The sequence below is a fragment of the Bombina bombina genome, chromosome 2 (assembly GCF_027579735.1).
Source record: "Bombina bombina isolate aBomBom1 chromosome 2, aBomBom1.pri, whole genome shotgun sequence".
Taxonomy (NCBI): domain Eukaryota; kingdom Metazoa; phylum Chordata; class Amphibia; order Anura; family Bombinatoridae; genus Bombina; species Bombina bombina.
Window position 1 is genome coordinate 95,659,026 of NC_069500.1, and position 17,266 is coordinate 95,676,291.

Consider the following 17,266-nt stretch of genomic DNA (forward strand, 5'->3'; position numbering starts at 1 on the left):
ATTAGAAAGTTGTTTAAAATTATATGCCCTATTTTTTTGACTAGACTGTCCATTTTAAAGGTACATTCCATTATAATAATAATAAAATGCCCATCTTTATTTTTAAATGAATGCACATTGCAAACCAGGTATTTAAATGCTGCATGTAATTAAAGTTATGCTTAGGAGCTGCATATGCACAAAGCTGGCAATTGCCATCTGTTTCCTGCTCAGGAACAGCAGAGAAGCCCACCTGGGTCAGTAAAGTCAAATAAAATGTCATGATCCAGATAGAACAGGCAAGTTTTAATCAACTTTCTAATTTAATTTGATTAATTTCTTCATTCTTTTTATCCTTTTGTTGAAAAGCATACCTAAAGTAGCCTCAGGAGCAGCAATGCACTACTTAAAGTTAACTGCACATATATGCCTCTTTGTCATTGGTTTACCTGATGTGTTCTGCTTGCTCCTAGTAGTCCATTGCTGCTATTCAACAAAGGATATCATGAGAATAAGACACATTTGCTAATAAAAGTTGTTTAAAATTGTATTCTTTGTCTTTTGGTTTTCATGCCCCTTTTAACTCCTTTTTTATTTCTTTGTCCACCTACAACTTATAATTAAAATCTAGGAGCTAATGGAACATAAGCTGACTATTTGGTAAAAGTTGTGGATTCATTTTTATGGAAGTTTAAAATGTTGTTAAACTTTTATTTTTTGTTTAAAATTAATGGGATTTAAGTTTGTTTTTGTTTTTTTTGTATTGAAGCATTTTTAAATGTACTTCTATTAATCATTGCTGATATAATAATACACTGTAGCCCCAGAGGCAGAACTTATTTTCATTTTCTGTGATGAGATTTTTTTTTTAATTTTATTTAGGGAAAATATCTGCAGGGCATTTTGAAATTAAATTTAAAATTAGGTAGTTAAACGCCAGCTCAATTGCAATGTGTTGATTAATTGGAGGATAAAGCAATTTTTAAAGTCTTATAATATATTGAAGCAGTTGAAAATCACGTTGCAATTTAGCTGCAGAGAAATAAATGTTACGTTTTTCTAAATGTCTTTTGAATACTTTTGTTTCCTTTTGCCAGTCTAACAATCACATAAGTATAAATGTACTAATAAAAAAGGTGCTTTGCTCACAAGAGTGTCTTACATACAGGAGTTGCAGCTTTACAGATTGGGAAAGGCAAGGGGGCAGGGTTGAGAGCCAGCCACCAATCAATGCACTGCTGCGCATATTTGACTTTTATCTTCAAACAGCGCTTTGCTTTGACTAAACTGTGTTAAGAAAACTTTAACGTGCAGCCAGAGCACAGCACTGTTTGAAGAGAACAGCCTGATATGGAGCAGCATTGCAAAGCAAAATTGCTAACCGTTCCTGTATGTCCCATTCTTTCTGCAACCATGCTGCGTTTTCTGCGATATCATCTCAGATCACAGCATGTTCTGGCTTGGGGACTCTAGCGCAGAATCTCTTTGGCATGGTGGATAAATACAGGTGAACGGGGTGTGTATAGCATTTTGCTTATACAAGTACATTGAAATGAGCATGAGTACACTTCAGTTTTGCATAGAAGTATTTTCGCAGAGTTGACTATTAAATCACTTTAAAGGGACATGATCCACAAACATTTTGTTTCATGCTTTAGAGTGTGTTAAAAGCATACCTAGCTAGGTTCAGGAGTAACAATGCATTACTGGGAGCTAGCTTTTGATTGGTAGGCACACTTGAATGCCTTGTCAAGTAGTTCATAGCTGCACTTCATCAAAGGATACTAAGAGAATGAATCACGTTTGAGAATATAAGTAAATTGGAAAGAGTCATGAAATAAAATAAAAATTAGGTTTTATGTCCCTTTACGTTTACATCAAATGCTACCATTTGTACAGAGGCCAACTATAAGGTGGGTAGGAGAGTCTCCTGAGAGGGAGCTGATTTATCTATTTTTTTTTCTTTTTTGTCCTTCATAGTTGAATCCATGGCCTCAGTACATCAATGAGAGGCTTGAAATTTATAATAAATTAAAAGCAGAGCATGAAGCATTACTGGCAGAAAGAGCTGCGAAGGAAAGTAAAACCATTAAAGTAACATTACCTGATGGAAAGCAAGTAGACGCGGAGTCTTGGAAGACCACTCCTTATCAGGTCGCTGCTGGAATTAGGTAACAATGACTTGATTGCTCTGGTCTTTCCAATCTATTTAACACCACTTGATTCTATTGGTCAACCACATGAGAAAATCAATTTATTCTGTTTTTTCTTTTAAGGGGACAATAAACATTTTGGGTTGACAAAACGGTTGTGGTGTTTTGCTAAAAATTAATATACAAACAAAATGTCACCATTATTTAATTGCTTTATTTTACTTTTTCTAGATTCTACCCCACTGTATTCCTTTTTTCTGTAGGAGCCAATCACTAAAATATTGTGTGTGTGTGTGTATATGTGTGTATGTGTGTGTATATATATATATATATTTTATTATTATTATTCCCATCAAGTCTACTCATATTACATGTTACTTTTTTTTCTTAGAATAGCCTTATGCATGTCCCAGGCATTTATTAATTCCTTTACAGTCTTTGTATTGACCACCTCAATTGGAAGTTTTATTCCATGAATCCACCACCCTCTATCTTTAGATTGGGACCCCTTGCTTTGGCATTTTGTTTTTTGGTGGAAAATGCTTTGAGCTTTTACTTTATTAAGTCCCTTCATATATTTGAAGGTTTCCCATCATCTCACCTCATTCCCTTCTCTCCTCTAAACTATACATATTCAGGTCATTTTTTTTATATATTTTTGACAATGTACCATTGTAGTAGCCCTCTTTTGGACAGCTTCTAGTTTATATCTTTCTGAAGATATGGTCTCCAGAACTGTACACAGTTTTCCGAATCGGTTGTTCTGAAGTCTAAAACTTGTTTTACTATGGTTGCACAGTACCTTTGCCTAAATATTAAACCATACAGACTGATCATCACTAGAGCCTCTCACCCACAGACACTTCAGATACTATGTCACTAAGTACTAAATCAAGTATAGTTCCTTTACTTGTTGGTTATTTTACTAGTTGCTCAAGAGATTCCACAATATACTTCTAGTTGATTTGGCAACAGGTACTTCCCAGTCTACATCAGGCATATTGATGTCCCCCACTACTATAACATTGCCCTTCATTGTAATTTTGGCTATTTCATCAATTAATAGATGATCTGATGCTTCATCCTGTAATGAAGGCCTATATACTACCCCTATTCTAAACACCTGTTTCAATAGTTACCCAAACACTTTCTACATTGTCATTGGTTTCTACAATTTCAGTTACTTTAATATTTTCTTTCATGTACAGAGCAAATCCCCCCCCCCCTTTTTTTTCCTACTTCAGGTATGACTGTTTCCCAGTTGTTAGAGTTATTGCACCATGTCTCTGTTATAGCTACTAAATCCAACTTATCTTGAATCATTATTGCAGTAAGTTCAGGTATTTTACTTAGTTAAAGGGCCAGTAAACCTAAAAACTAATGTTATATAATTCTGCACAGAGTGCAGAATTATATAACGTTATATGAGTGCTAGCTTTATACAACCTAATATATCCGGTGAACTTTTTTAAAAAAACAGGGTTTTCCAGACCCGCCCTCTGTGCTCTACTGAGCGGGTCTGGTTTTCCCTCTGGTTTTCTCTGAGGGAAAAGGAGACCTGCTCAGTAGAGCACAGAGGGCGGGTCTGGAAAACCCTGTTTTTTTTAAATAAAAGTTTACCGGATATATTAGGTTGTATAAAGCTAGCACTCTTATATAATTCTGCACTATGTGCAGAATTGTATAACATTATTTTTTTAGGTTTACTGGCACTTTAATTGCAAGCATTTGTGCACATTGCATGAACATTTCTAGAATTCTCAAATCCTCTTGCAATACATCCCCTGCTTACATTATTCAAAGTCTTACTCCTAAACCTAATGGTTTTTATCATTAAATAAACTAGAATGTAAAATTTGGTTGACTGTTTTGTCATGCTCTGGGGGACAGGTGGGTATGTTAACACTGCCCCCCCCTTCTTTAGTTTAAATTGCTAATAATAAAGTCTTAAAGTTCTTTACTCATATTTCCTGTCCATTTACTATCCCGATGCAAACCATCCCTTTTATACAATCTACTATCAAGCCAAACAGGTCTTTGATGTATTCTCTACCTGCTCCATTCTCTAACCAAGAGTTAAATTCTATAATACGCTGCATTCTTCCTGTCCATACACAAGTAAAACAAAAAGGCACAGATGCAGCCACATGATCTAAACAATTTATTAGTTTAAAAAACTGCTTTTGCACAACATCAACATCATTGCTAGCCAGATCATTTGTTCCTAAGTGAACAATAACATCTAACTCGCTCTCTTTTCTAACTACCTTAACAATTCTTGCAATAAGATTTAAATCTCTGAGCGGTAGCACCTGGAAGACATCTAACCTCTCTCAAATCCCTTTTGTGTGTGTGACAATTTCTTGTATTTTTTATTTAAATATGCTACTTTGCATAAATCAGAATTTCATAGCCATTTTATTGTGTTTTTTTTTCTCCCACAGCCAAGGGCTGGCTGATAACACCGTGGTGGCAAAAGTGAATGCTGTGGTTTGGGACCTGGATCGCCCATTGGAGGAAGACTGTAAATTAGAACTGCTGAAATTTGATGATGAGGAAGCTCAGGCAGTAAAGTGGCATTTATTTGCTTATTATTTAATGGTTATATATAAATTACAGACAGTCATAGTCTTTTTTTTTTTTTTCATTTATGTATCTGTGTCAGATATTTAATGTTTTGGCTCTCAAAGGAGCTGCTATTAATACTTAATAAAGTTTCCATTGTGATTCTAAACATTTAATTAAATGTAAGACATGAGGAAAGTCTTTATTTTTATATATATATATATATATATATATATATATATATATATATATATATATATATATATATATATATAATCTGTAGTAGCTTAAAGAGACTGTATATTGCCAAATTTGATCCTATTTAATGTGTTCCTAATTAGTTTTACCCGTATTAAATTGTTTACCAATATATCCTTTACCCTTATTTTGGTATTTTAAATAGCTGCTTTTGCCAGTGGAAACCTCATATTCTTTAACATTTCAATCCTCCTTGCTGCCCGCATCTACATCACGTGTGGCACTTCTGTTAATTTAAAATTTACATTTCTTTTGCCTTTAGGAAATAACGGCATCTGTAGGTTTAAACAGAGGGCGTAATGCAGCTGTCTGTATGACATCAGCATATGACTAATTCCAACAGTACTGGTAGTAGTGCAGTGAGGTTGGTTAGTTTTGCATTGTGTCTTGAAAGGTTTTCTGATGCCAATTTTAAAAGCTTTTTTTCTGGCATTAAATATGAATAATAAAAATGTTGCATTAAATACTTTAGGTTTATTGTATGCGATGATTGATTAGAAGTAAATGACCATCTTATGATTCATTTAAAACCTTTTGATTTTCATTTGTTCTTGAGATCCTTTACCATTTAATACACATTAAGAACAGGCTCTCTTATTCTATTTCAGGTATACTGGCATTCAAGTGCCCATATAATGGGTGAAGCTATGGAGCGTGTTTATGGCGGCTGTTTGTGCTATGGGCCCCCTATTGAAAGTGGATTTTATTATGACATGTATCTTGAAGATGGGTATGTTGTTTCTTTTATGGCTCATTGTACTTGTGCACCCCCAGTCTGCGTACTGTGGCAGATTCTTGCACACGTGTTTTTGAAGAAAAAAAAATGTTTATATTCCAATGTTAGAATAGGGGCATTTATTAATAATAATATAAAACAAACAAACGTGTGATAAGAGATGCAGATAAAGCTCCCAGCTCTAGCAAGATTATTTAAGTAGAATTGTCAATAGGATGAGGTCCCTCAATGAATTTGAATAAGGCGAGTATTAGCTTAAAAGCTTTCTCCCTATACACTATCTATCTATCTATCTATCTACTTTCCCCCCCCACAAAGGTTTAATGTTTAAAGTGACGTTTTGATCCCCGAAACGTCACTTTACACATTAAACCTTTGTGCGGAAAGTCCAGTGAGTGCGGATCCTTTTTTTGCATTTGAATTTTGATGTTCCTGGCGATTTACCCTGAAGTGAGAGTGCAAATCTCATTGAATTATTATATAAATGTGATCTTTGCTTCAGTGGTAACTTTTATCATGTGACTCTGCCAATAGGGTATATAAGTTTACACTTGAATGTATATTGTTTATACAAGTCTGAAAACGGGGGTAAAACCCAGAAACGTCACGATTATTGGATTAAAGTAATTTGGTGTTTAAAATCTGGAGAGTGACTGATTTTTGTGCTGGAATATACCTATATATATCTCTCATCTGACAACACTTTAGAAATGACACTTTGCTGCAATGTAAAGTAGTGAGTGTACAGCCTGTATAACAGCGTAAATTTGCTGTCCCCTCAAAATAACTCTGCAAACGGCAATTAATGTCTAAACCGTTTGCAACAAAAGTGAGTACACTCCTAAGTGGAAATGTCCAAATTGGGCCCAAAGTGTCAATATTTTGTGTGGCCACCATAATTTTCCAGCATTGCCTTAACCCTCTTGGGCATGGAGTTCACCAGAGATTCACAGGTTGCCACTGGAGTCCTCTTCCACTCCTCCATGATGACATCACGGAGCTGGGGGATGTTAGAGACCTTGCGCTCCCCCACCTTCCGTTTCGAGGATGCTCCACAAATGGTCAATAGGGTTTAGGTCTGGAGATATGCTTGGCCAGTCCATCACCTTTACCCTCATCTTCTTTAACAAGGTAGTGGTTGTCTTGGAGGTGTGTTTGGGGTCGTTATCATGTTGAAATACTGCCCTGTGACCCAGTCTCCGAAGGGAGGGGATCATGCTCTGCTTTAGTATGTCACAATACCTGTTGGCATTCATGGTTTCATGGTTTTCTCAATGAATTGTAGCTCCCCAGTACCGGCAGCACTCGTGCAGGCCCAGACCATGACACTCCCACCAGCATGCTTGACTGAAGGCAAGACACACGTCTTTGTACTCCTCACCTGGTTGCTGCCACAAACGCTTGACACAATCTGAACCAAATAAGTTTATCTTGGTCTCATCGGACCACAGGACATGGTTCCAGTAATCCATGTCCTTAGTCTGCTTGTCTTCAGCAAACTGTTTTCGGGCTTTCTTGTGCATCCTCTTTAGAAGAGGCTTCCTTCCGGGGCGACAGCCATGCAGACCAATTTGATGCAGTGTGTGGCGTATGGTCTGAGCACTGACAGGCTGACCCCCCACCCCTTTAACCTCTGCAGCAATGCTGGCAGCGCTCATATGTCCATTTCCCAAAGACAACTTCTGGATATGACGCTGAGCATGTGCACTCAACTTCTTTGGTTGACCATGACGAGGCCTGTTCTGAGTGGAGCCTGTCCTGTGAAACCGCTGTATGGTCTTGTACACCGTGCTGCAGCTCAGTTTCAGGGTCTTGGCAATCTTCTTATAGCCTAGGCCCTCTTTATGTAGAGCAACAATTCTTTTTTTTCAGATCCTCAGTTATTATCCATGAGGTGCCATGTTGAACTTCCAGTGACCAGTATGAGAGAGTGTGAGAGCGATAACACCAAATTTAACACACCTGCTCCCCATTCACACCTGAGACCTTGTAACTCAGTCACATGACACCGGGGATGGAAAATTTCTTATTGGGACAAATTTGGACATTTCCACTTAGGGTTGTACTCACTTTTGTTGCCAACGGTTTAGACATTAATGGCTGTGTGTTGAGTTATTTTGAGGGGACAGCAAATTTACACAGTTATACAGACTGTACACTCACTACTTTATATTGTAGCAAAGTGTCATTTCTTCAGTGTTGTCACATGAAAAGATATAATAAATTATTTACAAAAATGTGAGGGGTGTACTCACTTGTGAGATACTGTATATAATACACACATGTGTATAAATATAATATCTTTATATTTTCCTAATTCACTGTTGCCTACAAGAAAAAAATCTTATAAATAAAACATGTTCTTGTCATATCAGTTTCAATAACCTTAAACTTAACCTTTTTTTAAACCTTTTTTTTCAGGCTAAACAAATATTTTCTACATGTATAAATGTTGCTCCTTCATACACAAAATAAACCATTTATGTGCATAGTATATTGTATATAGTAGAGCTGCGCATCTTCACCTGTCTCACGATTCGATTCGATTACGATTATCATCGTAACGATTCGATACGATTCGATTCTACGATGCATCACGATTACTGCCCATGATTTTCATTAACAAATTCAAGCAGTCAGAATTCACTTTATTTTATCTGCTTTAAAAAAAAGGGGATTGCTAAGGGGATGTTTCTAGGATATAATGTATTATGGTCCTGGCATGTTAAATAATAATTCTGGACTTGCCTCTTTTGTCAGGGAATAATGCAGTTTATGAACCAAGGTGTATAAATGATTGACTTTTAGCAGAGGAGGTCCCAAATACATAACTAACATAGGATATGTGTGATATAGATTTTTTTAAATAAAAATAATGGATTCAGATTTAAGGTAATAGATATACTTTTAAAAGGCTATAGGTTTATATGTAACATATACATTTATTTATATACACATACAAAGCACAACTATAATACAATACAATACCCTGTCACATATTACACTTAGATCATAGATGGGCTGTTATTTTGCTCCCTAAGCTCATATGAGACAGTGAGACTAGTATTCTGGGTATTGGAGAGCTTTGAAAGGAATGCATGGTATGTGTGAGCAGTGCAGTGTCACCGTTAATGATTAGGGCTCTAAACTGACATAAAGGGTCACCTAATCAATCATGTAGGCTCTCTAAACATGTTTATTACGGCTCTGTAATGATCTGCAGCTGGGAAGGAATGCTATGTCATTTCCTCTTACCGGAACCTTTATTAACAGCTGCACCAACCACTTACTGAACGGCTTCAATAAGTTGTCCTAGAGGTAAAGGTGCTGGCCGGGTGAATGTGATTAATTAAGCCCTCCCTGCTGTGTCGCCTGCTTCAAGACTAGGAGAGATCTGACAGGGCAGAAGCAGTCTGACCAACTGACAGCAGCCTCGTGTAACACAGTGACTATTTCCTTGTATTATCGCTTCCCTGTTTACTCACTGTTGCGGTCTCTGCTGCATGTTTCCTCTTTGTCAGACCCCTAGCCCAGCACCAAACGAGCATTTGAGTGTTGCTATTAGATACTTTTGTAAAACTTTACTTTTTCTATATCTAATAGCAACACTCAAATGCTCGTTTGGTGCTGGGCTAGGGGTCTGACAAAGAGGAAACATGCAGCAGAGACCGCAACAGTGAGTAAACAGGGAAGCGATAATACAAGGAAATATTCACTGTGTTACACGAGGCTGCTGTCCGCTTGTCAGACAACTGCACTGAGCGTGCTGATGTTCCAAAAACATAAAATCAATCAATATTTATTCTGTCTGCCATTACTTTAGCCCTCACATCAGTCAGTGGGAGAGGCGGGGTCACGTGACATTGTGCGATGACGTCACTGACCCTGAATCGATTCTGACCTTGCACCGCATCGATGCAGCATCATTAATGGCTGCATCGCAATGACGATTATTTTTGACACCCCTAGTATATAGTTTATCCTTTTTAAAGGCAGCTTTCATTTAAAATGTTACTTTCTCTTTTTTCATTTTTAAATACATTTATAAAGAGAAAAACACACTGAAGCTTATTTATTTTTCTCTTTGTTTACACTTCACATAAAGTCATATGTGTTATAAAAATCAATAACATTAATGCTCATCTGATTACTAACATTTACTGAATGTTTTTATTTTCAGGAACAAATTAATTCAGTTTAAATGTAATCAGGAATATATTCTGTTTCTTTTTTATTTTTCATCCCAGAATGTTTTCCCTTCCCAGAAGTGCTGCTTAAAAATGTGATATTTGCTTCAGTGGCAACTTTTATCTTGTGACTCTGCCGATATAGTGCAGATCTTGTCTACCTATCGCTAAAACAGTTGTATTTTTAAAGGAAGCCTTTTTTTGGGAAGCAAGTAGGTTGGGGAAAAAGTTTTCTAATTAAATGATTTATGTCCCTTTTGAATCACTGGTTATGTCTGTTTTTCCTCAGAGGTGTGTCCAGTAATGACTTCAGTAGCTTGGAAAACCTATGTAAGAAAATAATGAAAGAAAAACAACAGTTTGAGAGATTAGAAGTCAGCAAAGAAACCTTACTTGAAATGTTTAAGGTAAAGCTGTGCTTGATGGAGAAATGGTATTAAAAGGACAGTGTCCTGTAAAATTGGTTCCTTCTTAATGTGCTCCCAAGGACTTGTTATACCTGTTGCACTGCTGGGACCTAGCTGAATACTAGATATTGTGTGAGCCAATGACAAAAGGCATATATGTACAATCACCAATCAGCTAAGTTAGTTCCCAGTAGTGCATTGCTGATCCTGAGCCTACCTATGTATGCTTTTCAAGAATAAATGCCAAGAGAACAAAGAACATTTTATAATAAAATTTTATAATAGAAGTACATTGGAAAGTTGTTTAACCCCTTAACGACTGAGGACGTGCAGGGTACGTCCTCAGAAAAAAGGCAGTTAATGCCTGAGAACGTACCCTGCACGTCCTCAGTGTGGAAAGCAGCTGGAAGCGATCCTGCTCGCTTCCAGCTGCTTTCCGGTTATTGCAGTGATGCCTCGATATGGAGGCATCCTGCAATAACCTTTTTAAGTCATCCGGTGCAGAGAGAGCCACTCTGTGGCCCTCTCTGCACCGGAGATCGGTGGCTACCTGCGTTGGTGGGTGGGAGCCAGACCGGGAGGCGGGTGGCGGCCATCGATGGCCATGTGGATCTGAAGGGGGGCGGGATCGTGGGCGGGGGTGGCTGGGGGCGCGCACGGGCGCGCGCGCGCGTGCACGGGAGGGTGGGGGCGGGCGCGTGCACGGGGAGGGAGCGGGTGGGAACCGCTACACTGCAGAAAATGGGGATATAAAAAATATAATAACAAATAAAATCCAAACAATCAGCAAGGTGGTGGGGGTTTGTTTGTGGGGGGTGGGGGGTTGGGGGAAGCTACACTACAGAAAAAAACAAAAAAAAACCCAAAAATGCACTTTTTATTGTAAACTGGGTACTGGCAGACAGCTGCCAGTACCCAAGATGGCCCCCAATAAGGCAGAGGGGAGGGTTAGAGAGCGGTTTTGGGGGGGATCAGGGAGGTTGGGGGCTAAGGGGGGGATCCTACACAGTAGCATATGTAAATATGCTAAAAAAAAAATTTCATTTTTTTTTTAAAAACCCTTTTATTTTAGTACTGGCAGACTTTCTGCCAGTACTTAAGATGGCGGGGACAATTGTGGGGTGGGGGAGGGAAGGGAGCTGTTTGGGAGGGATCAGGGGGTGGGATGTGTCAGATGGGAGGCTGATCTCTACACTAAAGCTAAAATTAACCCTGCAAGCTCACTACAAACTCCCTAATTAACCCTTTCACTGCTAGCCATAATACACGTGTGAGGCGCAACAGGATTTAGTGGCCTTCTAATTACCAGAAAGCAACGCCAAAGTCATATATGTCTGCTATTTCTGAACAAAGGGGATCCCAGACAAGCATTTACAACCATTTGTGCCATAATTGCACAAGCTGTTTGTAAATGATTTCAGTGAGAAACCTAAAATTGTGAAAAATTTTAAATTTTTTTTAATTTGATCGCATTTGGCGGTGAAATGGTGGCATGAAATATACCAAAATGTGCCTAGATCAATACTTGGGGTTGTCTACTACACTACACTAAAGCTAAAATTAACCCTACAAGCTCCCTAAAAGCTCCCTAATTAACCCCTTAACTGCTGGGCATGATACACTTGTGGTGCGCAGTGGCATTTAGCGGCCTTCTAATTACCAAAAAGCAACGCCAAAGCCATCTAAGCTAAGGAGCCAGCAAATGTTTGGTTCAGTACCATAGACAGCACTTGTTTATTGGTGCTGTCCAATCAGCAAGGACAATCTAGGTTGTTCACCAAAACTGGGCCGACATCTAAACTTACATTCTTGCTTTTCAAATAAACATGCCAAGAGAATGAAGAAAATTTGATAATAGAAGTAAATTAGAAAGTTGCTTAAAATTGCATGCTCTATCTGAATCACAAAAGAAACAATTTGGGTTCAGTGTCCCTTTTTAAAGGGAAATGAAACCCACATTTTTTCCTTTCATGATTCAGGTAGAATATACAATTTTAAAATACTTTATAATCTTCTATTATCAATTTTGCTTCATTCTTTTTTATCCTTTGTTAAAGGAGCAGCAGTGCACTCCTAGAGCTAGCTCTGAAAATTAATGATAAGGGGTATATATGTGCAGCCACCAATAAGCAGCTGGCTCCCAGCTCCTGAGCCTACCAGGCATGTTTTTCAACAAAGCAAATTAGATAAGACGTAAATTGGAAAGTTGATTAAAAATTGTATGCTCTATCTGAATCATGAAATTTATTTTTGTCTTTCATGTCTCTTTAATTCGACTTTGAAGACTGTTTCAGACATCACAAGCCTAACCCTCTACATATTTATCCCTAACTGGTGTCAGCAGAGGTGATAATATAACATACTGCAAAACAATGCAAGTGTTGCTAATAAAATGGCAGTGGCTAACCTCGTCTACTTCAGCAACTAGTCTTTATTGGCTCCTCCAAATAAGGAAAGTAGTGAGAGGAGCTTGCTTATATTTGTAGCAGATAAAGTGTTAATTTATTTAAATATTTATTTCACTTGTGATCGGCATGTTATTTTACTAAACGATTACAGAACAGTCTTGTAATTAAAATGTGTTTGTCCTTTCAAAGGGACAGTAAAGTCAAAATTTAACTTAAATGGATTGGATAGAGCATTTTAAACGGCTGCATTTAATTTTGAAATAGAAGCCTTTTTGCAATATACTTCCATTAACAAAAATGCTTCTAGTAAAAGTTATTACTGTTTTTTACCTTGTGGCATAGTTTCTGTGTACGAATCATGGTGATATTTTTAAACACTTCCTCTGGGACTACACCCGTTCATGTCGCTCATACACAGCGTACAGCTGTATGATGTTATAGTGATCCTGTACTACTGGTCTGACTTCCACTTTTGTTGCACATGAAGTTCACACCCACATAAAGTCTTCAGGTATTGTGCTTGTTAAAGGGACATTATACACTCATTTTTTTTTCTTTGCATACATTTTTTGTAGATGATCTATTTATATAGCCCATTAAGTTTTTTTTAAAGTTTTTTTAAATGTATAGTTTTGCTTATTTTTAAATAACATTGCTCTGATTTTCAGACTCCTAACCAAGCCCCAAAGTTTTAGGAAAATACCGTTGGATACCTACTCCGCTTGCTCCTGTTTGTGTAAAGGGCCTTTTCATATGCAAAAGAAGGGGAGGGGGGGAGTGTTTTATTTGCCACTTGCAGTGGGTGTTCCAGTAACCTTTTCAACAGAGCCTAAACTGAAAGCTTCTAAGTAAGTTTTTAAACAGTTTTATACTGGATTTTCATATCAGTATCTGTGCATCTTATTCTTTATAGTAGTGTCTATTACATGCAGTTATATGAAAATTAGTGTATACTGTCCCTTTAAACATGGTTAGCAATAACATAACACAATGTGTCTGTTATGTTTCATTTAGGATACAGAGAATACATTTAATTTTTATTTATTCTTGGCATTTCCCAAAGCAGAACACATAAAAGCGAATGCCGTGCAATGATGGTATAAAATGTTTTTTTTTTTTTTCACTTTTCATAACTATAAACCAGGCTCTGACTATAATATAAAATATCAGCTTTTATTTTTTTCACCTGTTTTTATGATGAGACTTAAAGGGACATGATACACAAATGTTAAAGTACTTGAAAGTGATGCAGCATAGCTGTGAAAAGCTGACTAGAAAATATCGCCTAAACATCTCTATGTAAAAAAGGAAGATATTTTACCTAAAAATTGGCTAAGTATTAACCCACCTGTAAAGAGACTTAAAGCAGCTAATCCAGGTGCTAGTCCCAGGACTTGCAAGGGAGTGTGCATCTGGCATGTGCAGGCACGATCATGTTTTCCTATTCAGTTTAAGGAAGTATACTATGAAATATCACAAGATTTCAGTGAGATCACAGCAAATCATGATCTCAGCACTGCTGATGCAGGTTGGCTATTTCTTTTTTTTCTTTTTTTTTCTTTTTTTTTTTTTTTCCAACTTGCAGCTGAAGTATAACGGTTCTCAGAGCACTTACTCTGGTGAGCTGCGGAAATTTTAAGATAAAATTATCCTTTACATAGAGATGCTGTGATATTGTATAGAGATGCTGTGATATAAGTATTGTGTCCCTTTAAACAAAAATTCTAAATTTTTACCTTTTGATTTCAGTAATTTTCATTAATGAAAGGAATAGTCTGCTTTTGAATCCTTTTATCTTTAAGTTACCGATTTGAATTGAATGTGTGCTGGTTTGCAGAAAGCAATATGGGTTTTGTTCTTTTTTCTAAATAAATCCCTTGTCCCATTACCGGAAGTACATGTCTGAGCTGGATAAAAGCCACTCTCTGTATAGCTATGAAATAAGACAAATCTCTGATATTGCAATATTTTATATTTTTGTAGCATCAACATTCGTTGTAAACCACAATGTCTATGTTTAAATCTCTTTATTTTTTAGTATAACAAGTTTAAGTGTCGCATCTTGAATGAAAAGGTAGATACTCCAACAACTACAGTATACAGGTAAGATGTAGTCAGTATGTGTTTGTGTTTAGAACTAAACATAGACATTTTACTGTATACTATTTTCACAGCTAAAAACAAAGAGGCCAATATATACATTTACAAGTTACATTTCATTTAAAAAGAAAGTAAATTATCCCAGTACACCTTCTGGCTGACCTCATGCATGTTGCAGAAATTCTTGCCCACTTCCCACTTCAAACATGTCACATGACATCTGCTGAAAGTTTTCCTTATGGATTCTGTAGGGAAATTAATATATATTTGTTTGCTTTGTGAATAAACTTAAACAAATATATGGAATACATTTAAATGGTTAAAGGAATGTATGGAAAGGACTAACATTTTATTATTTTTAGACACAGAATATTGTGTATTGAAACTAATTTTCATCTTTTGTTCTGCATGTTCCCCTAATTTCCTCCTTTGGGTTGAACAGTGACTTAGTCGTTAAAGGGCAGTAAGGTCAACTTACATGATTCAGATAGAGCATGCCCATTTAAACAGCTTTCCAGTTTACTTATGTTATCACATTTTGCTTTGTTATTTTGGTATTCTTTGTTGAAGAATAGGCTCGAGCTGCAGTGCACTGCTGCTCCTGAACCTACCCAGGTTTGCTTTTCAACAAAGGAGTCCAAGAGAACAATGCAAATTTGATTGCAGAAGTAAATTGGAAAGTTATTTAAAAGCTCTAGCTGAATCATAAAAGTGTACTTTTGACTGTGCTGTCCCTTAAACTCACCTGTTAGAGTTTGAAGATTGTTAAAAAAAAAAAATAGAGCGGTGCAGAAAGCAGTTTTATAAGTTTATTTAGTTGTTTTGTGTCACAATCAGTTTGTAAGAGCGGCTCTTCACTTTGCTCCCAAAAAATGTTTCTTTGAAAAAGTTAAAGGATTTTCTGGGGTGATTTCCAAAGTTGTTTCTTTGATTTCAATACATTGTATTGCTGAATTTCTCAGGCAGGTGATTTATATAACAATAATATTATACAGAAACAAAGTACTAGTTAGTAGTGATTCACTTTTTGGTATTTAGAAAAAAAAATGTCTAATGTTTAAATTCTTTTTAACCTCACCCGATTGCAAATTCACATTGAATTCACTCCTGTGCTTCGCGGGCTATTGTATTTTTGCATGTATAGAATTTGTTTGTTATATTAACTATATACTAAAATAATCTAGAGGTCAACACAAGACTGTGTGTTTTATTATCAGGGATTCTTTGCTCAAACCTTTCTGTTTTATTAATAATATATTTTTCTTTATAAAACCGTAAACAGCTGAATACAGACCTCACACTAAGATTGCATTAAATGCTTACAAATCATGACTCACTGACTTTGCAACATTTTTAGATGTGGCCCCTTGATTGATTTGTGTAGAGGACCTCATGTACGTCACACTGGCAAGATTAAGGCTTTCAAAATTCACAAGGTAAGCTGTTTGTTTTTTGTTGGGACAGTCAACTGTTTACCACTATGTAACATAACCTTTTCTTTTAATAACACTATTAAACGTTTTTGCACTAAAGGCAAGCAGAATTTTCCCCCATTCATCCATTATGCATGTCTTCAGCCACGCAACTGTACGGGGCCTTTTTTGCCTTTATTTTGCGCTTCATAATGCGCCAAACATTCTCAATCGGAGACGGGTCAGGACTGCAGATGGCCATGCTAGTACCCGCATTCTCTGCTTACGCAACCATGCGCTTGTAATCCGGCAGAATGTGGTTTGGTGTTGTCCTGCTGGAAAATGCAGGGATGTCCCTGGAAAAGACTGTCTGGATGGCATCATATGTTGCTCCAAAAAGTATACATATATTTCTGCATTAATGGTGCTTTCACAGATGTGCAAGTTACCCATACCATGGGCACTGACACACCCCTATATATATATATTACACACCCACAGTATCCTTTATATAATTTTATTTAATCACTCCTATTTTTTTTTAACGTAATAGATTTGCATAATGATCTAAACTTGTATTTTGTAGAATTCTTCCACTTATTGGGAAGGCAAAGCTGATATGGAAACCTTACAGAGAGTTTATGGAATCTCTTTTCCTGATGCAAAAATGCTAAAAGAGTGGGAAAAATTCCAAGAAGAGGCCAAAAACAGAGATCACAGAAAGATTGGAAGAGTAAGCACAACCATTGTTAATTTATTTTCATCCACAAATAGTTTTGTTACAAAGTCACTAATGGAGAACAGCACTATACCTGATGCCCATGGGGCAACTGCAGACACCCCACACACTTCAAGAAAACCAATGTCCTCAGCACCCAATGAATGAAGAAATCTGTACTTTATGCAAAATGTTTTACTTTGTGTTCCTCGCTGGAAGATGTTTGAATAAAGAACAGATTTCTTCATTCATTGGGTGCTGAGGACATATTGCTTATAAATGGCTTTGTTGAGTCCTGTGCAGTTTATGGACTCCGCTGCATGTTTACCATTTATTTAGGTGT

At 36.9% G+C, this 17,266-nt stretch overlaps 1 protein-coding gene across 2 annotated transcripts in view; it reads left to right on the plus strand.

The window, feature by feature from the left end:
• TARS1 (threonyl-tRNA synthetase 1) overlaps positions 1-17,266 on the plus strand; it is a 137,398-nt gene that overhangs the window by 21,528 nt on the left and 98,604 nt on the right. For both annotated transcript variants that reach the window (XM_053701184.1, XM_053701183.1), the window contains exons 3-9: positions 1,960-2,150; positions 4,577-4,700; positions 5,564-5,685; positions 10,168-10,285; positions 14,732-14,796; positions 16,151-16,229; positions 16,792-16,938. In XM_053701184.1, coding sequence (XP_053557159.1) covers positions 1,960-2,150; positions 4,577-4,700; positions 5,564-5,685; positions 10,168-10,285; positions 14,732-14,796; positions 16,151-16,229; positions 16,792-16,938 — 846 coding nt within the window. The remainder of the gene's footprint in view (positions 1-1,959; positions 2,151-4,576; positions 4,701-5,563; positions 5,686-10,167; positions 10,286-14,731; positions 14,797-16,150; positions 16,230-16,791; positions 16,939-17,266) is intronic.